At 33.8% G+C, this 27,204-nt stretch overlaps 1 protein-coding gene across 2 annotated transcripts; it reads left to right on the plus strand.

Moving 5' to 3' along the window:
• Positions 1 to 870: 870 nt before the first annotated feature.
• Positions 871 to 26,316, plus strand: LOC110099299 (probable importin subunit beta-4). Of its 2 annotated transcripts, XM_020826402.2 has the most exons (21): positions 871 to 1,325; positions 8,957 to 9,089; positions 12,306 to 12,442; positions 12,591 to 12,636; positions 20,962 to 21,177; positions 21,295 to 21,798; positions 21,875 to 22,009; positions 22,317 to 22,532; positions 22,627 to 22,716; positions 22,812 to 23,053; positions 23,127 to 23,215; positions 23,938 to 23,978; positions 24,167 to 24,197; positions 24,295 to 24,417; positions 24,491 to 24,708; positions 24,847 to 24,942; positions 25,046 to 25,158; positions 25,239 to 25,374; positions 25,461 to 25,565; positions 25,653 to 25,898; positions 25,974 to 26,316. In XM_020826402.2, exons 1-20 carry the CDS (start codon positions 1,051 to 1,053, stop codon positions 25,851 to 25,853), a joined length of 3,147 nt encoding a protein of 1,048 aa, XP_020682061.1. In that variant the 5' UTR covers positions 871 to 1,050; the 3' UTR covers positions 25,854 to 25,898; positions 25,974 to 26,316. The 2 variants fall into 2 exon arrangements, with proteins under 2 accessions (XP_020682061.1, XP_028556323.1); XM_028700490.1 differs by lacking the exons at positions 871 to 1,325; positions 8,957 to 9,089; positions 12,306 to 12,442; positions 12,591 to 12,636 and adding an exon at positions 19,033 to 19,053.
• Positions 26,317 to 27,204: the final 888 nt, after the last annotated feature.

Genomic DNA, 27,204 nt, shown 5'->3' on the forward strand with positions numbered 1-27,204 from the left:
TTTTAACACTTCAAAAAAGTTTACATTCTTTTAATCTAAGAGTCACTTTCGCCCGAAGCATTTAGATGTATTATATTTCTTTTAGTGCCATTCCAACTCATTGATATTTGATTTGAAGAAAAAAATGAAAAATAAAATTTCGACATATTTGAAATTTCCAAAACCTTTATTTTCCCCCGCTTGCATCGTGATAGCTCACAATTCTGTCTTCCATCATCATCAGCGCTTTTTGCTGTTCTTGTTACCTCCCAAAGGCATGCCTCTCATTATTTGCTTCTCGCCCAGGCTTTGCTTTGCAACCCGACTCCTCAATGCCGCCTTTACCACCACCATCACATTTTATTGTATTGAAACATATTATAAGGAATCATAAAAAATTTTCAATGCACCTAATTTTAATCCAACTGAATAACTCATAATATATACATTCAAATTACTAGCATTTTTATTAAAAAATATATGTATTTTAAATCATAATTGTATATACAAATTAGTGTAGAATTGTTGTGATGAAAGTGAATAATTTGAAAGATGATAGATATATCTTTTTTGAAAGAAGTAAATAATAGTTTTCTTATAACTACTACATAGTAGATTTGAACATTTTAAAAATTGTTTCTTATCATATAAATTTTAGATATAAAAGCCTTTAGCCAAAATTTAATTGAAAGAGTAAATATTAAAAGAAATTTTCCCTAAATGAATCCTAAATCAACATTAAAAAAATTAAATAAAAAAAATTACATTGCACTTTTGAAAAAAAAAATTATTAGAATACGTGATAAAAAATTGATTATGATAATCAATAAAATTTTGGCCAGAATTCCCCGATACAATTCTTTTTCCTCCACCGTACATCCAATCAATGAGCCCGGGATGGCCAGCCCGTCCACACCACAAACCGACCTCGACGGCCCCTACCCGGCGGAAATAACAGCAAAATATAAACTTGCTTGCGGAGAAGGCGTAGCATAATAATATAGGGTTTCTTCGCTCGTCAGTCGCCAACGAGAGAACTCGGCGGCCGCTAAGGCGGAGGCGGTGACGACGATGGCGCAGTCATTGGAGCTACTTCTAATCCAGTTCCTGATGCCGGACAATGACGCTCGGAGGCAAGCGGAGGAGCAGATCAAGCGACTGGCGAAGGACCCGCAGGTTATCCCGGCTCTCGTGCACCACCTACGGACCGCCAAGACGCCTAATGTTCGCCAGCTTTCAGCCGTCCTCCTCCGCAAGAAGATAACCGGGCACTGGGGCAAGCTTCCCCCTAACGTCAAGCAATCTGTCAAGGCCGCGCTCATCGAAAGCATCACACTCGAGCCCAGGTCACTTTAATCCCTTTAGTATTTTTCAGTGATCGATCACAATTGATCTGCATTCTTTGAATGATTTTGTGGTAATTTGGAGTCCATTAATGTGTTCTTTCGTTTTGTGAGTGAGAGGGTTATACGTATTTTTGTTTGTCCAGATTTGTAGGCATTTGAAACGATGAAATTGCATCATTGATTATGTTTGTTGGGGATTGGGACATAATATACTTTCTTTTATGCCTGCATTCCTCTCTATGATGCATCGTTACGAACACAGGGACACATACACTCCTATTATTGAAAACATTGGACACAAACATTCATTAGACACATCATTATAATATTATGTATTAAAATTTGTAATAATTATATAATTGCATAAAATAACTTCACATAAATATATTTTAATTGCTCATAAAGTTAAAATATATTTAAATTTATTAATGACTTTAAATAAATTTGAAGAAGAAATTGTCATATGATATTATAGATTGTTAGTTTGAAGTTGAAAAATTAATCATGGCTAATATAAAAAAAATGAAAAATTATGGTGTACAAAATAAGGGGAATAAATTTAATGTTAATCAACTATTAAGTTATTTAAGTAATAGATCTTAAAATATAAAAGAAGATACACATAGTTTAAGTAATTTATGTAGTATACTTTTAAGTTAAAGTTATTTTTCACGTGACACGCACGTGTTCTTTATTTTTTTAATTCTTTTAATTGAACAAGTAGACCGTGTTATGCATTTTGTTGGACGCGTGTCAAATGTATGTCTAGCAAGTTTGCATGTCTAACATGACATATTTTATAATTATGAACATAGATTTCTCTCTATTTTGAGCTCCGATTCAGAATCTCAATTATGAGGTGTTTTAGATCAATTTTGTTTGATAGTGTATTTCATTGCTAGGTCCCAAGTCCTAGATGAGAAAAGTGGAGGGTTGTGTTAGATAGTTGACAACCAATTTAAAACTTATCAAATAATCATGACATGAATCCTTTAATATATTGTGTTAATGTTAAGGTGTTCCCTAGAAGCGATGCGTTGTATAATCTGAATACAAAGAGAAGTGTGCAAGGGCCATTGCATCGGCTCTAGGGTGCAATGTTAAATAGGCAAGGGTTCTCACATCATGGACGGATGTGGGCAACGAAGCTAGTCTTTGAAACTAGAATTCGGATTGGATCTTGGAATGTAGGTTCTCTTACAGACAAATTAATTGATTTTATGATTCATAGGAAGATAAATATTTTATGCATTCAAAAAATTAAATGAGTTCGAGATAAGGCTAAGGAGATTGATAGTTTAGGATTTAAACTTTAGTATTCTGGTAGAAGTCATACTAAAAATGATATATGTGATTATAGATAAGAGTTTGAAGGATAATTCTATAAAAATTGATAGAATTAGAGACAATTTTTGCTTTGAAGATTATTATTGATGCTAATATTATTAATATTATAAGTGCTTATGCTTCTCAAGTATGTTTTAAAATATATTTAAAATTAAAATTTTTGAATGACTTAGAAGAATTAATTCAAAAGATTCCTCTTGAAGAAAAAGTTTTTATTGGAGGAGATTTAAATGGTCATGTTGGTAAAGAGGTAGAGAATTTTAAAAGTATTCATGGTGGCTATGAGTTTTGAGTGACTAATGAAGGTGATACGACTATATTAAATTTTGCTCTAGTTTATGATTTTGTAATTGCTAATATCTTATTTAAAAAAAGAGATCATTTATAAGAATTGATATAGTAAAATTCAGATTGATCATTTTCTTATAAGAATAATAGATCGTTTAGATTTGCATGCATCACATAATTCTCCTACAAGTTAGGATTTCTTACATGTGATAGAAAGCGTTCCAATTATTGGGACCCTTGTTTGCTTGCTTCCAAAGCTCGTAATTGTGGTGGATGAGATGGGACTTATTGCTAATTGGAACATGCGTTACTTAATTATTGAAGAGAGCACAACAGTCTAGATCGTGGATCTTATTAGCCCATTCATCGTTGCACTCTACATCTAACAAACTCGTCTGTGCTATATTTACTAGGAGTCGAGTTAAATTTTATGGCCAAGAAAAGTGGTGAGGCTTTGGTGATATAGCATAATTGACTTGTAATAATGAAAGCTAATGGGAGAAAATGGTGGTCTTAAAAGATAGGGACCCCAATTGTTTATTTTTGACCTGGTTCAAGAGCAACCCGATTCTTTTATCAGCTTAGTTGATAAACTTAGAATTTTCTCTATGAAGTTGTAGTTGACTGATAATGTCAAAAAAAAAGCATAAAGGTGGTCAAGCAAAGGCAAAAGGACATAAAACTTGAGCCGATTTTTATAATAATTGAGCAAGTCCTACATGTCATAAAACTTGAGAGTCAAAATTCAAGGTGGCCAAGTAAAGTCAAAATGCCATAAAGCTTGAGCTAGTATTTATAATGAGCTAGGCCTATGGGCCATAAAGTTTGAGTTGAATTTCAAGATGATTGAACTAGATGGAAAGGCCATAAAACTAGTTAATCTTCATAATTATTTGAGTAAAGTGAAGGGCCATAAACTTGAGTCAAAATCCAAGATGTCAAGCTATTTTAGATGTTAATTTAGCAAAGTCTTTGGACCATAAAGCTCAAGCTGAAACTCAATATAACTGGGCCACAAAGCTCAAGCTAGTTCTTACAATGGCCAAGCTAGTAACCATATAACTTGAATTGAGAATTGAGGAAAGCTAAAATTCTATGAAGCTCAAGTTGGTATTTATTGAGCAAAGCTTATGGGCCATAATGCTTGAGTATGAAAGTTAAATAATCTCTTGAATAGTTTGAGATTTAGTGTGAATTTCAACAAGGACGAAGTGCCCACCTTTAATTAAATCCAAGTGGTTCTTACTTTGCTTCATATAGATTTATAGATCTTATTTTAAAAGCTAAGTGGCCTATTTGTGATTTATAGCCAAGATGTTCAACTAGGGAATTCATATTTTAAAAGACTAAGTGGTTGGATGATGCAATGATACTTGCAAAATTTCAGCACGAGTGGCTAAAAGTTATTGGAAAGATTAGTGGTTGTGCCAAAGAGGCAATAAGGATCCTCAAGACCAAGTGCATAGTTCAATTATTAATTTTTGCCTTAAGTTGTAATCGATATCTACCAAAAATCCTTTAGATATGACATGAAGGGAAGCACTTTTTCATTCATAAAATGATGCTCAAAAGACTTTACTTACTGCTTGACGGTGATGGCAATTTACCTAACATAATAAGGTGAATTATCAATCTACCTCTTGGTGAGGGCCATTATAAGGAATAATGACTCTTCCAATTGTGGAATGAATTTGGGATCCCTTTCTTCCAATGGTAACAAAACCCATCAGGCCATCACTCTTCCTTTCCTGAAGCATATGCAGGAAGAGTTCCTCAACCAAGAAATGCATTTTAGCTCCATCCATTGAATTGCATAAATTGCTAAGATGATGACATGCGACATTAGCTACTAGCTATGTCAACTCATAATGCTTGATCATAATATTAACCAAAACGCCTAAAGGGGATGAGAGAGATTACTCTTGATGTAGTTAACTAAAATGCATGGCTCCATGGGAAAAATATGAGTTTAGGAACTCATTTCCTATGTCAAAGTAGGAGGAAATGTTATTTGGGTTCCCATATGTTTCTTAGACTATGCCAATGTTCTTCTCCTTTAAGCAACTTGAAACAATGTTGCTTAACATGATGGCAATTAGTAAAGTTCACAACCTTTAACATCTTCTAGATGTTTCCTCATGGCAAAGGCAACTCGATTGCACACAAGACAAGCAATTAGAGTGATAAAAAGAAATTGATGTAGAAAATTGTAAGATCAAGCTAGATGATGAAGGAGAAGCAAGAGGTGCAGATATGATGCATGTGATTGAGAAGACTAAGATGCAATGAATCCATTATTGAGTGAACATTGTGACAACATTATTATCATAATTAATGCTTTTTCTAATATCGACTATAGAAGATGTGAGATGTGCTACTTGTCGAATTAGGGAGGCTCATCTCCATTCTCATTATTATTTTTGCTTTAAAATTTCAAGACTTGAAATTTAAACTAGTGCTCAATATACATGTCATGGTAGCAGTATTTTTGAGCAAAGGAAATCCTATTTCATAAATCAAGTGACACGTAATAGATTGATGTAGCTCGACACTCTTTTTCAAGACTCAAATAATTTCATGGATGCTAAGAAATCTATTTCATAAATGGCCTAGTACAAGTTTGCCTTTTAAATAATTAGAATAAAGAATGGCAAATGTGTGAAGCCAAGGCACCTGGGTTAGTGATGATATATGTCAATTATAAACACGATAGAAACATCAATCTTTAGAATCAATAGTCCTTGAATGATTTGATGCAACTTTTTTTTTGAAAGTTGCATATTACATTCATTTAATAAAATAAAAGAGTACAAAAGAGTACAAGCTAGTATGAAAATTTTTATCTATGCCTTCCCAGTAAAAAAAATCAAAAGTGAGAAGGACTACACTTCTATCTATGAAAATTCATACGAGAAAGTAGCAAAAAGGAAAGATAGCAAAATGGAAAGTGAACAAAGGCCCGTTTGGTTTGCACTGAGAGGTTCCCCAAGTAGTTGATTTCTCGTCCATGTCATCCTGAAGTATCTTCTTTCTCTTCCTTGACGCTGTGGCGATAGGGACCAATTGAAGCAACTCCTCAAAATGAGCCTTTGAGGCTCTAGGTTATTGCTTAGAGAGATTTAGGATCATGGTAGAAGAGTCCTCCAACTACATGATTTTTTGAGCAGGAAAAAACAACCTGTGGTGGGCTATCCCTGTTGCCAATAGAAGGCACAACTTTCCTCATGTTGTCCACCGTTTGGCTTCTTTACTTTGGTTTTCCCCTTCTAGTTACAATGGTCCAAGACCCATATTCCTCTTCCTTGTCAGCATTAGGAAGTTGGCTTGTAGTCTCTTTGGGGTCCTGAAGTTGGCTACTTATTTGTTGAGGAGGACCGAAGCTTTGTTGCTGCATATTGGAGGAAACTCTACTTGTATGAGCAGATTGCCTATTATCGTTTGGAGGAAATGGTTGGGGATTTGTCCCAAACACATTTTTTTGGTTGGCTCCACTATTGAATTGTTAGGATGGACACTGCCTAACCCTGTGTCCAATCATACCACACCGGAAGCAAAGCTGAGAAATGCTCTCATAAGCAACCGGTTGGAAGAATCTAGATCCTATTCCTTGAATCCAAACGCCAGATGGGAGCTTCTTGGAGAGATCCATTCTTACACAAACTCTAGCATAAGCAGACCTCCCCCATTCGCTTGTGTAACTATCCACTCACAGTGGTTCTCCAAGCATAGATGCAATTCTTCCAATATTTGACTCATTTCAGTAAAGAAGAGGCAAATTGGGTAGCCGGACCCAAATAGGCGATTTAACCCCACTCATAGAGTGTGGAGAAAAAATTAGAGTCCATTTGTCCAAAGCAACAAGATGACCACTCACTAATCACGGGCCACCACCAAGCACATCATCTCTTGCATCAGAACTGACAAAAATACAAATGAAGCAATATGCAGAAACAGGCAACGTTTTGAAATTTCCAAATTATGACCATCTTTTCGTTAAACTCGGCGTGGAGGTAGTAAAAAGGAATTCGTTTGCCCAGCATCCTTAGCCCAAGAGCCCTTTCCAATTTCATTATGCTGTCATTTACCGCTTTCATGTCTAGAGGGACAGAAATGCCATCATTGGCCGCACATTTGGCTTTGTTGGGCGGCAAAATGTTGATGACCTCTCCTATTCCAAGCATTGGAACTACCTGCATTATTCTGTATAGGAATGACATTGCTGGGTTGAGCATTTGGCACCTTTTTCTGCTTAAAATATGAGTTCTGTTGTGCTGAAGCATTCCCACAAACAGATGGTATGCATGATCCTGTAGCTAGGAGTTCATGGTTGGCTGTTATAGGAGAATTTCCACACCTGCAATTGGGATCCTCCACCCCATGCAAATCCATTCTAATCACACCATTAGCGCCAATGTTCACATCAAAACCAACAGCGACGTTCCCACATGGAACAATCGGATTCAAGAGACAAACCTGGGCTGGTTGATCGCGACTTGGAACCTGGGCACGTGAAATAAGGTCGGGATGCTTGGGCTGATAGTAGGCATCAAGGGGTCTTGAGTGACCAAGTCCGTCTTAGAATCGGAAGCCTCTTCACGTGAATTGTTGATGCAGCTTTTGTTGATAGATGTTTATGGGAGACATCTGAATTTACTATTGCGAGGAAGACATCCCTTGATGAGAGTGTACAATGAGTTGTCGATAAGTAGCATGATTAGTGATGTAATCTTTGGTGGCCAGAGTTCATAAACAGCCCCTTCAGTGTTGCACTGCAATGAGCTACATTGACGTTAAGAGGTATAATGAGACCCACTAGTCAGGAGCACAACAAGACATGATCATTAATGGAAAGCATTTGTGAGTGACACGGCTGATATTGCTTTTTTATTAATTAAGGCACCCTTCCATTGGAATGAATGAGCGAATTTTGTAGGGAGCTTAATTAGTTATTTGATTGTTGCTCGCTGGTCTTTGTGGCTGTTGTCCAACATTGGTATTGTGACAAGCATGATAATCATTATTTGGAGCGCAACATATGCCCTCAATATTGAGGGTATTTTTTTGGAGCCCCATAGTGTAGGGGATGCCTTGTCAAATGAATTGAAAGGAGCTCCTTTTTATAGAGGGCTATTTTAGTTCTCATATATAATACTCCAGGCTTATCTGCAACAAGCAATGGATTGAATTCTTCCATGATATTTAATATTTATTGAATGACAACCTTTTTGGGTCAACTTGATTGACTTGCCAAACTTGTGTTTGTTTTAACGATTGACAATGAGCTATTATTGGTAGCATATGCCACTAATAATTTTTTGGATTAGAAATTTGAATTTATCACATTATTGGTGACAATGTCATGAGCATATTGATTAGATGGATTGGTATGAATAATTGCAAGAAGGTTCATCATAAGTCTAACAGTTGCTAGAAAAATGAGTAGTAATGTCTCACTATTTTTGTATTAATATACTCTTATCTCTGAGAGGAGCGTTCAGAGACAATGGCTCTTAAAAGAATGAAGCGTTAGAGGTGCAGCAGCTCGGAGAAATCTAGACCTTTAATAATGAATTGTACATCATCTAGTAGGTTAGCCTTTTTTGCTTGGCTAGGCTTGTTTAGGGCTGTTTGAGACTTAGTGTGTTGCGTCATATCTGTTTTTAAGGATTCTTATGATATTTTGAGCACGTTTGGTCATAAGTTTAGTAGAACCAAGTTAATTTGATGTCGATTCCTTTTTTTTTTTGCTACTTCAAGAAGTGTGTGTTACATTGAAAATTGTGCTTAAAGAAATAATGATTTCTACCATCCCATCAACAAACATGATTGACGTAAAAGTTCAAATATTTTGTTGGACTTTTTTGAATTTATTAAGCTAGCATCTGCATTAATGGCTTTTTATTGGTAATATTCAGTGTGTACTGTCTTTTATTTATTCTTTTTCAAAGTTGTGGATGAAAAACGTCATTCAATAGGATATTATGATGTTTTTGCAGTTCACTAGTGAGACGAGCTAGTGCAAATGTTGTTAGCATCATTGCCAAGTATGCTGTCCCTGCTGGAGAGTGGCCTGATTTGCTGCCTTTTCTTTTCCAGTGCAGTCAGAGTTCTCAAGAAGACCATAGAGAAGTGAGTACTTCTAACCTAAGGGTTATTTTTGTTGAAAATTTAGAGTATCATGCTTTTCAACCCTAAGTTTAATATTATACTTGAATCAATGATTGGATCCAAAATTATGGTGATACAGTTTTTGTTTTGCCATTTTGGTTGGATTTTGTCAACTTGTGTTACAGTCTGCTATTGAGTATTAGGTTAATTTCCCTTATTTGAAAAAGATTTTCCTGTTATATTAATATCCTTGACTTAGGTTGAATTGTTAATGCCTACAAATCATATGGCAGAGAATCTCTTGGAATGCTGAATTGTACTAATCATGCCAGTATGATCACTAGATTATTTTTCTCATGATTGGTTGCTTTGTGCAAATTTTTGTATCTTTTAATTCCGCGTTCTTGAATTGCATTTTTTTCAACCACATTTTAGATTGGGTTGCTGCTGAATGTTTATTGCAAAACTAAACAGTTGGATGAATGCAACTTATAGTTTTTGTTAATACTTGTGAAAAAAGTGAAGGAGAGATATAATGTTGTAAAAAATCTATTACTTTGTTGAGAAATGAAACTTGTTTTAGCAAGCCATCCAGGGGCGGAACCGGCTTTAATTTTGAGGGGGGCAAAAATATAGCACAAAAATAATTAAATATTAAAAAAATAATATTATATATCTATACATTACGAAAAGTTTTTTTTAAAAATTAAGCAAGAAAAATAAAGAAAAAATGTGTAATTAAACTATTATTAAAAGCATGAAAGAGAATATTAGAACTAAATGTGAAGAAATATATAAATATTTTAGGGCAAGTTAGGACAAAAGAGGGAAAAAAAATTTTTTAGGGGGGGGCAAAAAAAATTTTAAGGAGGGGCAAAAAAATTTTTTACTCTCTTATATTTTTTTTTATTTAATATAAATTATTATTAATTTATGTTATATACTTATATATAATTTATATTTATATGTTATATATGAAATTTATTTGAATATTTTATATAAATTTTTTTCAAAAAATCTTTTTGAAAGTAATCCACCATGCACACATTGTAGAAATTTCAACAAGTTGTTTAGTCCTACATCACTTGGGAGGTTTTTCTTATGTTGTTTATATAGCTTCCTTCTTTCCATGAGTAAAGAGCCCACATGGCATGGTGGAATCATGTGGGTTTGATTAGTTAGTGCTTAGTACATAATAATTTAATTTTTTGGTTATTATTAACTAAATTGTGTTATATTTAAATTAATTTAATATTTAATAAAATATTTTATATTAAATTAAATTATTTAACTAGATTATGCATTGAACCAGCTGGTTCTTAAAAATTTGGACCGGTTCAATGGTTGAACCGGCAGTTCAAACTGGTTCCCACCTGTTAGATGTTGGGCTAGTTTTTCATGAGGACCGAACCTGCCATATGTTCGGTTCACGGTTGAACCGGTTCAGTCCGGTTTTCAAAACCATGTATTTTATATTAATTTGTTATTTTCAAATAAATTTATTTTGAATAATAAACTTTGAAACCGTTGAAGCTTAAACTCTACAAACGAATTGGAAATTATAATCAAAATTGAGTTTTACAATTTTTCAGGAAACCATTTCAAACATTAAATTTTTTGCATAAGAGATGAATTTTGTTTTTCTTAAAAAAAGACGGATTAAGCTATTTAAATAAGTTTAGACGTTATAATTGACTTAACAGGGTTGCTAAAATTTTTTAGAACAACTCTTGTATAAAAGAAATTCATAGCTAACACCTCACCAGAATATTAAATTAGTGAAGCAGTCAGGTCGTTTGGTTATGAAATTGGCCGCCAAGCTTTGTAATTTGGATGTGGATGGGCATGTGGTGACGTTAGGCAAGGGGGTAGGGTTGGAGGTAGTGGGGTTGTTTGTGTTGGGATTTGGGACCTCCTCATCAAATTGCTCTTCATCATTGAGTTGGTTGTTGCATAGTCGCATTGCTAATTTTCCTAATAATGGGATAGAACTGTAACTGTGGCCAGGTTTTTGGTTTGGCCATCATGGTATAGATGAGGGGTAAATGCTGGTAATGTTGCCACATGCTTTGGTTCTTGAGAAATTGGTTAGTCACTGAAGAACCCACTCACGTAGTGGCTGTGGGGGTAAATTTGGGTGTTGAAGGCTATGGAATAGTTGTAGTGAACTCTGTGGGACTTTAGAATGACCAAGGCAAGAAGCAGAAACAACAATAATGCAAATGGTGGTTTTTGTGGCCTTTGCAATTTTATTCATTGTGGTATTTTAAGAGGATTGCAAGATTTTAATGGCTAGGTAGCATCAGCTAATATATTTGTAATGAGGTTTTTGGCAATGATCGCGGCTTGTGGAAGAAGAGGTTAGGTGATGATTGTGAATACGAAAGTGGAGGATTATAGGGTTTTGCTTTAGGTTTGTATACTTTCAAGAAGTCCCAGATATCCATCATGACAACAGAGATAATTGAATACTGAAGTTGTTATCCTCTTGTTTGATTCTGTAGAAGTAGAACTATTCATTTATGTTATTTATTAAAATCGATGAACAAGTATTGTCACATTTTACATATATAGGATGAAAATTTTCAAGAATTGTTATGTTATAGTATCATCATTATATGATCTATATGAATCTTATTATCCGCATGACGAGTTGTTTGAAAGGAGAGCTTGTATTGAAACTTTTCAGACCAACTTCTAGGGTGTATTTATGTTGAAGTTAGAATGTTCAAAATGCTTTAAATTTTGAACTTAGGCTTCATTTGGGATGACTTTCTTATTTTGAACTTGTAAAGTTATTGTAGAGAAAATAATTTTTTAAAGTTGTTGTAGAAAATAACTTTTTAATACAAATTTTTTTTGAAAGCATCAAAAAAGCAATGACAAAAAAAAATTATGATTATGATCTGAAAAACAAAACAATAAGAAAACTATCCTAAACAAAGCCTTAAAGGTGTGAACTTTCATGCCAACTACGTGATACCAAACAACCCTGGTGCTTCCTTGAAGTAATTTAATGTTTAAAATTATAACTTTCTAGTAACTAAATCAAGCAATTGAGGAGAAACAGTTTTCATTTATCTTATGATTCTCATAGCATGAATGATGGAATCTGTTTTTTTATTCAAGTTTTTATATCTTTATTTGTTCTTTTTGCCATGGTGCTTATATTCATTCGCAGAATGGGTTTGTGAGATAGATCTCTTATGATGTGCTGACTTTTTAACTTTCGCTTAGGTGGCCTTGATTCTGTTTAGTTCACTCACAGAAACAATTGGACCTACATTTCAATCCCATTTGGTAGACTTGCAGCCTATACTACTGAAATGCTTGCAAGATGAAAGCAGCAGCCGTGTCAGAATTGCTGCTCTAAAGTGCGTTACTGTCTTTCCTTCATTTTATTCATTTTCTTATCCATTTTTCTAAAATTCACGAAGATACTTCTCCTTCCCAATTCATGAACTACTTAATCATCACATTGTTTCTTTATGTTTTACTATTCCCTTCACTTCTGTTGGTCAGGGCCGTTGGTTCATTGATAGAGTTCATTAATGAAGGTGCTGATGTGGTAGGTTTGCTTTGTAAGTATTTATTAATGTGTTTTGTAACTTCCAGTTCTACTTTCTTACTTTTGTATGTATTGCTTCACCTGGAAATTAGATGCATCTTTAAGGTTATTTTTCAATCTATTTTGTTTTCTGGCAAAACTATGCAGTGTTTATGATTTTGTTTAGCCTATACAAGTAAGTCTTAGGCATTTTATTTTGTGGGTTTGACTGATCATGATGTATTGGCACTCATATATACTTGGTATGGTTGGAGAGAAAAGGAACGTCGGATTGAGGTGTATTGGAGAATCCAGGAGAATAGTTTACTGATGGGATTCTCTAAATATGAATAGTCTACTTTGTAAATTAGTCGGGGGAGAGGGATAAAAAGACCACCACTTAGTTGGCCATGGCATATAACTCACTGTCAAATAGATTGGACTATAAGTGTGGGGTTCGAAAAAGCTCAATTAGGTTACAATAGAAGGCTTGCGTCATTGGCCAACATATTCTATATACCCTGAGAATTAATGGAAGGCATATTGGTCTTTTTTCCTAGATATTTTCTTCCAAGTAATATAAGAAGACCGAGTGGAGTTTATTTAGTTTGTGGATATCAAGATTTCTCACGAGTGCAAGTAACTATGGTTAATTGCATATTGAAAAAGCCTTAAGAACGCTCTCGAGACTGAATGCTTGTCTTGTAAGAAATACAATGCAAGAAGAGTTCAAAAGAAAGCAAATGATTGCAAATGCAGAGATGAAATGCATGATAATGTTGGCTAAATAACTTGTGACCCTAGGAGATTAGGAATTCTCAAGTTTAGTGAAAGTTAAAAGATTGATCGAACTCTTACCTCAAAAATCTAAGTGATTAATATTTTGAGATTTGATTTAAGCTAAAGTAGTTTTGGCATCTAACAACAACACCAACAAGCCTTTATCCCATTATTTGGGGTCGGCCATAGGAATCATTTTTCTCCATTGTCTTGTTAAGAGTTAAATTCTCATCTAAATCTAGTAAAGAAAGGTCATTTCTAATATTTTCTATCAAGTTTTTTTTGGTCTACCTCTACCTTTCTTAACATAAGTCAAATCTAATACATCTGCTTTCCTAACCGGGTCATCGGAAGGCCGTCGTTTTATATGACCAAATCATGTAAGGTAGCTCTCTGTAATCTTATCTTCTACTGGAGCTACTCCAACATTTTCACGTGTATGCTCATTTTGTATCATATCTCTAAGAGTAAAGCCACTCATCCACCTGAGCATCCTTATCTCTGCAACACTTAACTTAATATTATGCTTCTCTTTTAATGGCCAACAATTTGCACCGTAAAGCATTGCTGGTCTCACTACCATCTTATAGATTTTTCCTTTAAGTTTGAGCGGTACTTTTCTACCACACAATAAGCTCGCTACATTCCTACACTTAAACCATCCAACTTGAATTCTACTAATAATATCCCCATCTATTTCACCATCACTATGAAAAATAGACTCAAGATATCTAAAACATGTACTCTTATTAATGACTTGATCACATAAAATCACAATCACTCCACTAGATCTATTATTACTAAAATTACAATCCATATATTCAGTTTTAGATCTACTTAAACGAAAGCTTTTAGACTCTGACCTCTATAATTCAAGTTCACCTTCAACTCCCTCTCTAATCTTATCAACAAGAAGAATATCATCAGCAAAAAGTATACGCCAGGGTACAACCTCTTACAAATTTCTAGTGAGAACATCCATGAACTAAAGAAAAAAAGATATGGTCTTAAGTTTGATCCTTGATGTAGTCCAACTAAAATAGGAAAATACTTGGTCAAACCACCTTGTGTTTGAACACAAGCTTTTGCATACATATCCTTAATGACTTGAATATAAGCATTATAAACCCCTTTCTTATGTAGAACTCTCCATAGAACTTCTCTTTGAACTTTATCATATGCTTTCTCTAAATCAATAAAAATCATGTGTATATTATCCTTATTCTCTCTATTCTTCTCCATCAAATCTCTCAATAAATGTATAGCTTCTATAGTAGACCTACTTGGCCTAAATCCAATTTAATTTTGAGAAACATTAGTGTCACGCTACAACCTATGCTCCATAACTCTCTCGCATAGTTTTAAAGTATGTCACATTAACTTAATTCTCTATAATTCGCATAATCTTGTGCATTACATTTATTCTTAAAAATAAGAATCAACACATTCATTCTCCACTCCTCTGGCATCTTTTTAGTCTTCAAAATAATATTTTAAAAGTTTAGTTAGCCACGAAATTCCTTCATCTCCTAAGCATTTTCACACCTCAATTGGAATATCATCAAGTCCAACAGCTTTTCCACGCTTCATTTTTCTTAAATCCTCTTAACCTTCGATTTTACTAATACGACAATAAAAACAAAAAAAAATTATTTTCATTTAGGGTGCTAAGTCCACTAAAGTCAATCACATTCTTATAATCTTCATTGAAAAGTTTAGCAAAATATCTCATCCACCTTTGTTGAATATACTCTTATAATAAAAACACTTTTTGATCTTCATTCTTAATACACTTAATTTAAACTAATTCCTTACTGCATCTTTGTTTAGCTAACTATACAAATATTTTTCGTCCTCCTTAGAATCTAATCTATTATATAAATCATTAAAATCTAAATTTTTTTTCATTGCAAATTTCTTGCTTAGACTTTTTACGGGTCTCTTTATATTTTTTCCAATTATCAGAATTTTTACAACAAAAATAATTTTTGTAATAAATCTTCTTATTTTTTTATCTTTCTTGCACATTTGGATTCCATCACCAACTATTTTTACTATTAGTAGTTTTTCCGTTTGATACTGCATCTTTTACAACATTCTTAATATCACTAGCTACGTTTTTCCCACATAACATTAGCATTCTCATGCACAGACAAAATTTTAAGATCTAAAATCTTTCTCTTAAAAATATGTTTGTTAATATTCTTTAAATGCTCCCATCTAATCCTAGAACAACGATTTAATTTTTTTTTTAATCTTCTGCCCCTTCATCTTAAAGTCCAAAATTAATAAGCGATGTTGGTTACATAAACGTTCACTTAGAATAATTTTACAATCTTTGTAATCTAAACGACCTATTTTTCTTATAAGAAAATAATAAATATGAGTTTCACTATATCCATTATTATAAATAATGAGATGATCGTCTCTTTTTTTTAAAAATGCATTAGCAATTACAAAATCATAAGCTAGAGAAAAATCTAATACGATTTACCATATTTATTAGTCACTCCAAATCATAACTACCATGAATGTTTTTAAAATCAATCTACCTCTCTATCAACATGTTTGTTTACATCACCTCCAATTAAAACTCTTTTTTCGAGAGGTATTTTTTGTTTTGATTCTTGTAGGTCATTCTAAAGTTTTAATTTTGAACATATATCTAAATCTATTTGAGGAGCATAAGGCTTATAATATTAATAATCTTAGCATCAACAATAATCTTTAAAACTATAATAATATCTCCAATTCTATTAATTTTTACAATATTATCCTTCAAACTTTTTTCTGTAATCACACCTATACTATTTCTAGTACAACTCCTACCAGAATACCATAGTTTACATCCTAAACTATCAATGTCCTTAGCCTTCTCTCCAACACATTTAATTTCCTGAATGCAAAGAATATTTATCTTCCTATGGATCATAATATCTATTAAATTCATTAATTTGTCTATAAGGGGACCTATATTCCAAATTCCTATCATAATTTTAGTTTCATGAAGCTTATTTGTTCACATATGTCCATGATGTGGGAACCCTTGCCTATTTAACACTGCACACGGGAGCCGGTGCAGCGACCCTTGCTCACTTGTCATTGTATTCAGGCTATACAACCCTCCACTTTTTTTATCCAGGGCTTGGGACCTGTGTTAATTAATCAGTACAAGTATAAGTTTTTATTATTAGTTCTGTAAGTTATTTTTGCCAACATCTTAAGGTGGTTGAAAATTGCTAATATACAAAATTCTGTTCCATATTAATACTTAATAATAAAATTCATTTAATCAAGCACAAATCTTGATGTACATATTTGAATTTGAATTTTAACATGACACAATAGAGAAAAATGATTCACGCAGCCGACCCCACGTAGTGGGACAAAGGCTTGATGTTGTTTTTGTTGTTGTAGTTGCTTGGCCATCTAACTCCGTCTTCAACAAATTTATTGTTAAAACAAATATTTTGATGAGACAAACCTAACGACTACAAAATTGTAAATCAAGCGCTATAAAGTAAATTTCAAAACTTTATGATATTGTTGAGGGATCAAATGATCTCCTGATCTTGCATTTGTATGGCTAAAATGAGTGCCTCAATGAGAGTAATTCAATGAGCCCAATATCACTTTATTCTGATGTTATTAAGACTTATATTTCTAAAGAATGATGTATGATCATGGCCTCATGGTGATCAACATGAATTGTTGGGTGGAGTGTTTAGGGATTTAAGCCTAAATAACCAAATTATCACTCCAAAAAGTTAAAAAAGACCCTCGTTTCACATAAAAAGAGGAAAAATTGGAGAGAGCTTAGAGATCCGACGAATCCTAAAGCTCTGTTTGTCTATCGATGCAATGATAGCAATGTCCATTACCTGATGGTCTTCTCTTTAGTGTCGTCGCCTTCTACCAATAGATGTTGACATCCTCTATCGCCAACCGACAACCTATATTGATGATCGTCTTTGCTCAATTGTCTTTCCCAACTATTGACTAACATTAATTTTTATCACCTATCAATGCTTCTCTAGTAATTTTCACTACACTTATAGGAGACAGAGCTAGCTATCCATACATTGTAATCCCATCTCCAATAGGGGGAAAGGGCAGACTTTCATAAATTTCCCCTGTATAGTGGATTATTTCAATTGGCTCATGCCCCATGATTTTCCTCTTTCAAGCTTTTCATGTAAAAACCCTTACTGCTAACTCGAAATGACATGCACGTTAACATCCCAGGCATGATTATAGATGAGCATTCCTTTACCACCTACAATTTTATTTGTTTTGTAGGAAGCAAGTCACAATTTGGGTGTTATCATGGTTGTTGCCTCAAAAGGTTGTTCACATTAATATCTCAGGAATGCATGTAATCGGGCAATTCCTCTCAATCAAGCATAGTTCTTGATGCAAGTATTTGATTCAGAAACTTTAAGAGTCAAGCGAGAGACCATCTGAACTCTCTAATTTTAGCAAACTTGTAGTTCAAACTTAAATTTCAATGAGAGGAGCCTAACAACACCAAAATATCTTAATTTGAGTTTAGGTGAGTATAACTAACCACTGAATTATAGTTGGAAGCTTCATAACATACTTTGAGGGACAAAAAGATATTTGAATCTTACATGCTTCAGTCAAAACAAGTATCTTGATGAGTAGAATCCAACAAGCCCAAGATTGGCAAATTTTAATGTCATTTAGATACTTAAATTCCTAAAGAATCTTATATGATCAAGGGGATCAAGATGGAGCATTCTATGGAGTGGTGATTTTGATTAAAATAATCAAAATGCCTCTTAAAAATATTATAATAGACCCCTACACCACACATAAAGGGGTCCTTTGTGATTTGTAGAATCCTAGAGCTTTTTCTGACGGTTGATAAATCAATATAACTCTTGTTGAATTATCTACTGGAAATATTTCTGCATTTGGTAATCAAATTAATATTAATTTTGCTCTTTGGTTTTTATTTTATTTTTATATACAAATTTAAAAATTTACAAGAAAGACTCTTATTTAGAAAGTCAAATACATCAAAATATCTATTGATTTAGTGATTATAATTGCCTTCCAGAAACATGAAAAATTAAATTTTCGTTTCTCTTTGAATCTAAAGCATTGAAATTTCATTACTATTAATCTTTAAGCTGTTTAGATTAAATTTCTTTGAAGTTCTTATTTGTAGATATAAAATGTGCATCTTATTTGTGTGATTTGTTCATTTCTTGAAAAAACATGCAAGCAAATAAATATAATTTTCAAGTTTTCTCTCTTTCGTGAAATTATGTAGTGTATTCCTTTGAAAGCATATAAGTATTATGTCACAGTTTCTGCATGTATCATAAATTATTGCATTATCTATTATTTATATGTATGATTTACATGAAAATATTTGCTAGAATCTTATTGTTAACTAGTATAATCATCACTTTATACAGACTTTATTAAAATATATGTGAAATTCAGAAAAGGTAGTAAGATTATGATTCGTATGCTCTAGAAAGATTTCATCCAAGAACCCTTAAGTAGTTATTTATTAGACAAATAAGATCATATAATTATGCATTGAATCGGGATAAATGCTTGCAGGGTTCTCACGCCTCACTTCCCATCTCTTTTATTTCCATCTCTTAGAGTTTTCAAATGTTGGTGAGAGTTAAGTCTTTATAAGCACAATTTATTTTTGGATAATTTTGAGTTGCATTTTTATTATTTGCTGTTCATCTGTGTATTTTTTGGATATGTACATTTCTAGATTGTTCGCATGCCTCTTTCTATATATAAATATAATATTTTTAAATTGACTGTCGAGGCATAAAAACTGAAAAAAATCAACCGAACCATGTTGAAATTGATTGAAATTGAAAGAATGATATTTTATTTTAGAATATGAGGACTTTGTATAAAATTTTTTAGAATCAATGGTTTGGTTATAAAAAATTTGAAATTTGAATACAACCAGAAAAAGCACATCTCTGAGTATAGGCATGACCGCATGAGGCTTGTTTTCCTATATTTTTATTATTGGTTATAAGTGAAATACTGTTTATTTAAATTTGCTATAATAGGGATTTTCTTAGATTGCTCGAAAACTTTTGCGACTTTTTGACGTTTTAAGTCTAATTATAATTTTGAGCAAAAGGTTATGGTTTTTTAGCTTTTTTTAATTAATATTAACTTTTTCCGGTTTTCATTAGTTAGATAGTCAATGATAGTTTTAAATTAATATTTTTTTTTTCTGAATTTATGCATGTTTATTGCATTGTTTTCCCATTGCATGGTGGATCTCTTTTATAAACTTTAAACCTTAAGATGTCCTATATTATTTCCCCAAAATAATCTGGACTTACGAGTACATTTTTCCACTTCAAAACATTGAGTAAATTAACATCCGAAATGTTTTATTTTATTGAATTTACCCTATCACTATTTGAGGTACTTTGTTTGAATCATTGAAGCAACCTATTTGTTCAACAATGGCAACGTTCGAAAGTCAAACTCTCAGTAGACCTTATGATGATCTGATGATCCATGGTTTTTTTGGGCAGCATGTTCTTTGTATGCTGACCATTCTCTGCCTACCTTTTCATTTATTTTTTCCTTTGATACATCTTTTTTAATAAGAGTCTGCATTTTAGATATATTGGGTATATTATTTAGAGTTATGGTGAAATAGATGGGGATATTATTAGTAGAATTTAGGTTGGATGGTTGAAGAGAAGAAATGCATCGGGCTTGTTGTGTGATAGAAAAGTCCCCTCAAACTTAAGGGAAAATTCTATAAGATGGTGGTGAGACCTGCAACATTTTATGGTGCAGAATGTTAGCCATTAAAAGAGGAGCATATATTAAGTGTTGCAGAGATGAGGATGCTCAGGTGGATGAGTGACTTTACTCTAAACACAGGATACAAAACGAGCATATATGTGAAAATGTTGGAGTAGCTTTAGTGGAAGATAATATTAGAGAGAGACATCTTAGATGGTTTGATCACATAAAACGGTGGCCCTCCGATCACCCGGTTAGAATAGTAGATGTGTTAGATTTAGCTAATGCTAAGAAAAATAGAGGTAGACCTAAAAAGAATTGGTTAGAAAATATTATAAATTATCTTTCTTTATTAGATTTAAATGATTTGACTCTTAATATAGGACACAATGGAGAAAAAGGAACCATGTAGCCGACACCACGTAGCGGGATAAAGGCTTGATGTTGTTGTTGTTGATACCTCATTTCATAATATTGTGTAAGCCAAATATCAGATTCATGTTCATTGTATGCATCATTTAAATGTCAAGGAATTATAATGTTAACTCTCTCTAAATGTTTGAAGTTGAAGTAAATAATACTTGAGAAAACTGATGCATCAATTACATTTATAAATGACTTCAATTTTACCACCGCAATTTTTAGATGCATGATAGAATTTCATTTTGTAAATTTATTTGGATCTATGCCTGTAATTTATGGTACTTTTGGATTTGTTTATCTCTAAACCACTTTATTCCATTGATTAGCAATGTAAAGGCGGCTATCATTCATATTATGCAATTGTAGGTGAAGCTGTTTCGAGATTTTGTTCCTAGCATCTTAAATGTTTCACGACAATGCCTTGCCAACGGGGATGAGGATGTTGCTTCTGTTGCTTTTGAAATATTTGATGAACTAATTGAGTCTCCTGCACCACTTCTGGGTGATTCTGTTCGTTCTATCGTGCAATTTTCACTAGAAGTTTGTTCAAACCAGAATTTGGAACTAAACATACGACATCAGGTTTGCCTTAGCTGTTGTGTGAGCTTGCTCCATCGCATGTTTGTTTGTTTAACTTAACTTTTTATCCTTTGCTTGGATGTATTTGGGTTTTCATTTTCATCCTCTTGATATTTTCAGGCAATTCAGATAATTTCATGGCTAGCAAAGTACAAGGCTTCCTTTCTGAAAAAGCATAAGCTTGTTGTACCAATACTGCAAGTGATGTGTCCTTTGCTCACAGAAACTATTTCTGGAGACGAAGATTCTGATCTGGCATCTGATAGAGCTGCTGCTGAAGTAATCGATACAATGTCAATTAACCTGCCAAAACATGTGTTTCCACCAGTATTTGAGTTTGCTTCTTTGAGCTATAGTCATGCAAACCCAAAATTTAGGGAGGCTTCCGTAACAGCTTTGGGAGTTATATCTGAAGGGTGTTTTGATTTGCTGAAAGAAAGGTTGGAAAATGCTTTGCATATAGTTTTAGCAGCTTTGAAAGATCATGAACAAATGGTGAGAGGAGCTGCATCATTTGCTTTGGGTCAATTTGCCGAACATTTGCAACCTGAGATTTTATCTCACTATTCAACCGTGCTTCCTTGTATCCTAAATGCAATTGAAGATGCTTCAGAAGAAGTGAAGGTTAAACAGCAGGATGCTTCTACTTGATTTTATATTTTGTAGATTCATTAGAGTCTAATTGTTTACATATTTGCAGGAAAAGTCGTACTATGCGTTGGCTGCATTTTGTGAGGACATGGGCGAAGAAATACTTCCTTATCTCGATCCTCTTATGGAGAAGTTAGTTGCATCTGTCCAGTGCAATCAACGAAATCTGCAAGAAACATGCATGGTTGTTCTTTTTTTTCTTTGTTTTTCCTCTGTATTTTTTGTCTTAATCTGTGCTGCTTCTAAAAGATCACACTAAATCTATTCCAAACTGTTCCCCCATACTCGCTTACACATGCTCCACCAGACTCTAATAGCACCACAACGACACGGCAAAAGCAAAAAAATAAAAAAATAAAAAAACAAAGAAAACTTTGGGTGCCCTCTTTGTCCTGGTAGCTTGAGTTAAAAAGTGCCTGAAAATCACTTGCACGCATTCCTGAGCTGCTGAGATTTGAAACCTACCTAATCGAAATTTGTATCAAGTGCAGTCTGCCATTGGCTCTGTAGCTGTTGCCGCAGAAAAAGCTTTTATACCATATGCAGAGCAGGTTCTCGAGCTGATGAAAAGTTTTTTGGTTCTGATTAATGATGAGGATTTGCGATCAAGAGCTCGTGCAACTGAGTTAGTTGGAATTGTTGCTTTGTCTGTAGGACGGGAGAGGATGGAACCAATATTACCCCCATATATTGAAGCAGCACTTGCTGTAAGTTCGACATTTTAATTCAGTGTTCCTTACTAGGTTTTAAGAAAACTGATGTGTATGCCATAGTTGATTATCCCAAACCTGTTTCTTTCAGGGATTTGCATTAGAATACAGTGAACTTCGAGAATACACTCATGGTTTCTTTAGCAATATTGCGGAAATATTAGGACATGGTTTCTCACAGGTATTATGCCAGTACTAATTTCAGTTCAGAAGATGCTTATATTTATCCATCTGGTAATTATTGATTTCACTTCCCTTCATGAAATTTGATTGCAGTACCTCCCCCATGTTGTTCCTCTGGTATTTTCTTCATGCAATCTTGATGATGGGTCTGCAGTGGACATTGATGATTCTGACAGCATTGATAATGGATTTGAGGGCGTATCGTCTGATGATGATACTTATGATGAGCCAAGAGTTCGTAATATTAGTGTGAGAACTGGGGTGCTGGACGAGAAGGCTGCAGCAACCCAGGCAATTGGGACGTTTGCACTCTATACAAAGAAATCTTTTGCACCGTATCCACTAATTAATGCTAAGTATACATTCAACTAATCCACATGTTTATACTGTTTCTTTAATAATATCAAGCTACGTGGAGGAGTCAATGAAGATTTTAGTGAAGCATTCTACATATTTTCATGAAGATGTGCGGCTTCAGGCTATTATTTCTTTGAAACGTGAGTACAAGAGCCTCAGGATTATCTTATTTGTAATAAGAGAAAATGTGATGTGATGAAGAATTTGTTTCCATCTTTCCATCAAATAATTACTAGTTTGAGACATGATGTTTGGAAAATTCAAGTTAAGGTTTGCTCTTCTTGATTTATTTTCTTTTAATGGGATCTTCATATGTTTGGTTTCTTTAACACAGATGCTTATTCTTACCCTTCTCTCCTTCCTCTTTAGTTCACTAGTTATTTTACTTGTCGGATGCCCAATTCAAACGCCAGTCATAATTCAAATGTTTGAGGATGTGTTGACTGCGTATTGGTTGATAACTTTAACTTTATCCTGGTTGACTTGTACATCGTCAACTTAGTCTTACTCACTGAATCCTCTAAATAAAACAATAGAACTACCAGTAAAGGAGTAGTACCATCAGTTGTGTACATTCCTTTGATGGAATTTTTGAGAACCAACTGACTCTTTTTAATATGTATTTCATTTTAGGGTTATTTAACTATCATTGGATAGTTTCATTTATGGTCAGTGATTTCTTTTGTTGTTGTAGACGCTGTGCAATGACCAGTTTCCTTGGCATATGACCGTTGAACTTCTCTGAATTTTAATAGTTCATGATTGTTGACTAACAAAATAATACTTTGATTTACCGCTATACTCTCAATGTGGTTCTTTTTTGTTTGATGCATTCTTATTTAGAAACTGGATTTTGTTGCAGATGTTTTGGCAGTAGTGCAGGCGATTCCAGCTGAACACATTGTACGTGCATATAGGCCAGTTTTTCTTTTGTAAAGTCTTTAATGATCTAACGTCAGCCATTCCATATCAATGTCGGCACTATTGTTCACATATCCACTTCGGCATCTTTTTCAATTTAAGTATCTTTATTTATTGTTATTAGAGAAGCCCCTTGACGTAATTACATTGCAATGTTGTTTTTTTAATAGGATGTTGCAGAGAAACAGAAGGAAATTTTTGGTACTATTCTATTAGCGTCTTTTGAATGATTTCATAATTTCTAATAAAAAATTTTGTTGCTAACAATGATCTTTCCTTTATTTATCCTTGACTCTAGATACTGTGTTGAATATCTACATCAAGACGATGACTGAAGATGAGGACAAGGAAGTTGTTGCTCAAGCGTGCATGAGTGTGGCAGAAATCATGAAAGACTCTAGTTATGTGGCCATAGCTTCTTGTAAGATACCAAACTTGTGCATGAATTCCATTTTAACTTAATTAAAATTATATTGAGAAGCACATTGTTGCAGATATGCCTAGACTTGCAGAGGCAACTCTTATATTACTTCGGGAAGATTCATGTTGTCAACAAGCAGATTCTGATTCTGATAACGACGATGGTGAAGTTGACCATGATGAAGTGCTCATGGATGCTGTATCAGATCTTCTTCCTGCTTTTGCTAAAGCTATGGGTTCTAATTTTGAACCAGTTTTTGCCCAGTTTTTTGATCCTTTAATGAGATATGCGGTAAGGTCATTTCCATAATTATCCATCATCTTAATTCTAGCTTCCCATTGGAAACGCTTGAACGCAAATTTGTCTGCTACCTATCTTGTGATTTTTTTTCAACCAAGTTTATTTATATTCAATAATGTGCCATACCAGAAAGTTCCACGGCCTCCTCAAGATCGGACCATGGTGGTTGCTTGTCTGGCTGAAGTTGCTCAAGAAATGGGTGCTCCATTTTCCGGCTATATTGATGTAAGAGTTTGTTCTCACATCTTCTACCAATGAATACTTGACATTCTCTTCCGCAATTCTTGGATTGTTGATATCTCGGTTCTACAAAAATGATCATTTTTAGAGGGTGATGCCCTTGGTACTGAAGGAACTGTCATCTTCAGAGGCAACTAATAGGAGAAATGCTGCATTTTGCCTCGGTGAACTGTGCAAAAGTGGTGGCATATCAGCGCTAAAGTATCCACGCATTAAATGCCAGATTTTGCTTGATGTGTACATTTCTAGGTTACTATTATGTTTCCTTAATTCCAACCCAGATATTATGGGGATATTCTTCATGGTCTTTATCCTTTATTTGGTGCATCGGAACCGGACGACGCCGTAAGAGATAATGCTGCCGGTGCTGTTGCAAGGATGATAATGGTGCAGCCTCAATCTATTCCTCTAGACCAGGTTAACACTTTTCTTACTATTGTAACAATTTGCATGTTCTATAAATAAGTTTTCTTTACTCTTCCTTAAAGCAATTTTGTTTACAGGTCCTGCCTGTATTTCTTAGAGCATTGCCATTGAAGGAAGACCATGAGGAGTCAATGGCAGTGTACAGTTGTATCTGCAAATTGATACAGTCATCAAACCCACAGGTTCACAGTGTCTCTCTTTTTTATAATTTCAGGAATTTAACATCTCATCTCTTTTTCAAATCTCAAAGCTTTCTTTTAATGAACCAGATCCTTCCCTTAGTACCAGAGGTTGTTAACGTTTTTGCTCAAGTTGCAATATCACCATTTGAGAGGGAGGACGTCAAAACTCAAATCGGATCTGCTTTCTCTCACTTAATTTCAGTATATGGCCATCAAATGCAACCTATACTTGGTTCTCTTTCGCCTGTTCATGCTAATTCCTTAGCTGCTTTAGCAAATAAAAGATGAGAATCCATCAGCTATAACTGTGTTCTCCTCTTCCACAACTGACTGGTATGTGCTACTGCAATTTTTGACCAAATCAACTAAATAAAATGTCAAGAATAAATTATTTATTTAACTTTTCAGGTTCATCTGTTCTTTCGCAAAGGAGACTGTGTGTCTTATTTTTTGTTAATTTTTTTTCTATATATATATGCCAAAATATATTTGAATTTATTCTTTATTAAATCTTTGATTTGTATTGTTATCTTGTGCATGCAATTGCTTGTATTCAAGGGATTGGTGTGGAGGATATAATATCAGTTCTTGTTGTTTGTGTTGAGCCTCCTTCCATTCATTGTATGATATGTAAACTTTGTAATTGCAAGATGTTTACTTCTAGTGAAAAGTTTTGAAGTTGTTCTTCTGTCTTTGCGGTTGTAGAGAAACAATAGCCTGCTTTAGTGTTATCTTTTGTTCCTGTAAAAAACTTCTTATGCTACAATCACATGAGAATTCAAAGCTGGACTGTATAAATTTTCCTATCTTTCTCTTTTGTGAGTTCTCTGCATTTATCATTTGGATGGATACACATTTTTTATAAAGATAATTGTAAAGTTGTTGAAAGTTTTTGTGATATCATTAATTTTTTTGTTTTAAAAAAGTTGAGCAATTGTTTCCTTATTGTTAGATTTAGTTGTAAAAAATAGTTTTTGAATATTTTTGTTAATAATTACAAAGTAGTTGTAAAATGATGTAAAATGATGTGGTGATGATTTGAAAAGCAAAATTATAAAAAAACTACTAATAGAAATAATGTAGAAATCATGTGGTGTTGTGGCCTAAAAATCGAGAGATTATTAGGTGCAGAGTGCGGACGGGGAGAACTGTCCGCACAAGCATTGGGTACCTAGCGGTACCCGCACTTGGTACCGCTGGGTACCCAGTGCTTGTGCGGACGGTGCGCACTCTGCACCTAATAATTTTTCCAAAAAACCAAGCTGTTTTGACTATTGTATTCTATCATAATAGACCAAATATGAAATAGGTGAATCTATAATGCAGTTCAAGGGGCATATGTTTTCTTTTGTCATCTACAATGATTGAACTAGTTTTAATCTTTATTTATTACATCAATTTATTGTACTGACATTAATCTATTTTGTAGAGAATTTGTATAGTTTATATTAAGGGTGTGAGTGAGATGAATTATGAACTTGCTCAAGTCAGACTTGGAAAATGGCTTGTGAGTTAAATTTGCTTAGTTAATGAGCCTAAATTGAGTTAGCCTTGATTTGACTTATATCCCTCGAATTGGCTATGTAAAACACTTAAGATGCATTAGCATTTAAAATTATAAATATAAAATTATTAAAAC

Source organism: Dendrobium catenatum, unplaced genomic scaffold (genome assembly GCF_001605985.2).
Source record: "Dendrobium catenatum unplaced genomic scaffold, ASM160598v2 fragScaff_scaffold_1539, whole genome shotgun sequence".
In the NCBI taxonomy this organism is placed as follows: domain Eukaryota; kingdom Viridiplantae; phylum Streptophyta; class Magnoliopsida; order Asparagales; family Orchidaceae; genus Dendrobium; species Dendrobium catenatum.

Bases quoted from the DNA above. Each gene is read 5' to 3' on its own strand.
- LOC110099299 (XM_020826402.2), top strand. From the start codon at position 1,051: ATGGCGCAGTCATTGGAGCTACTTCTAATCCAGTTCCTGATGCCGGAC. The intron at 24,198-24,294 runs GTACTATTCTAT...CCTTGACTCTAG, and splicing joins GAAACAGAAGGAAATTTTTG to ATACTGTGTTGAATATCTAC. The intron at 24,418-24,490 runs GTAAGATACCAA...ACATTGTTGCAG, and splicing joins TTATGTGGCCATAGCTTCTT to ATATGCCTAGACTTGCAGAG.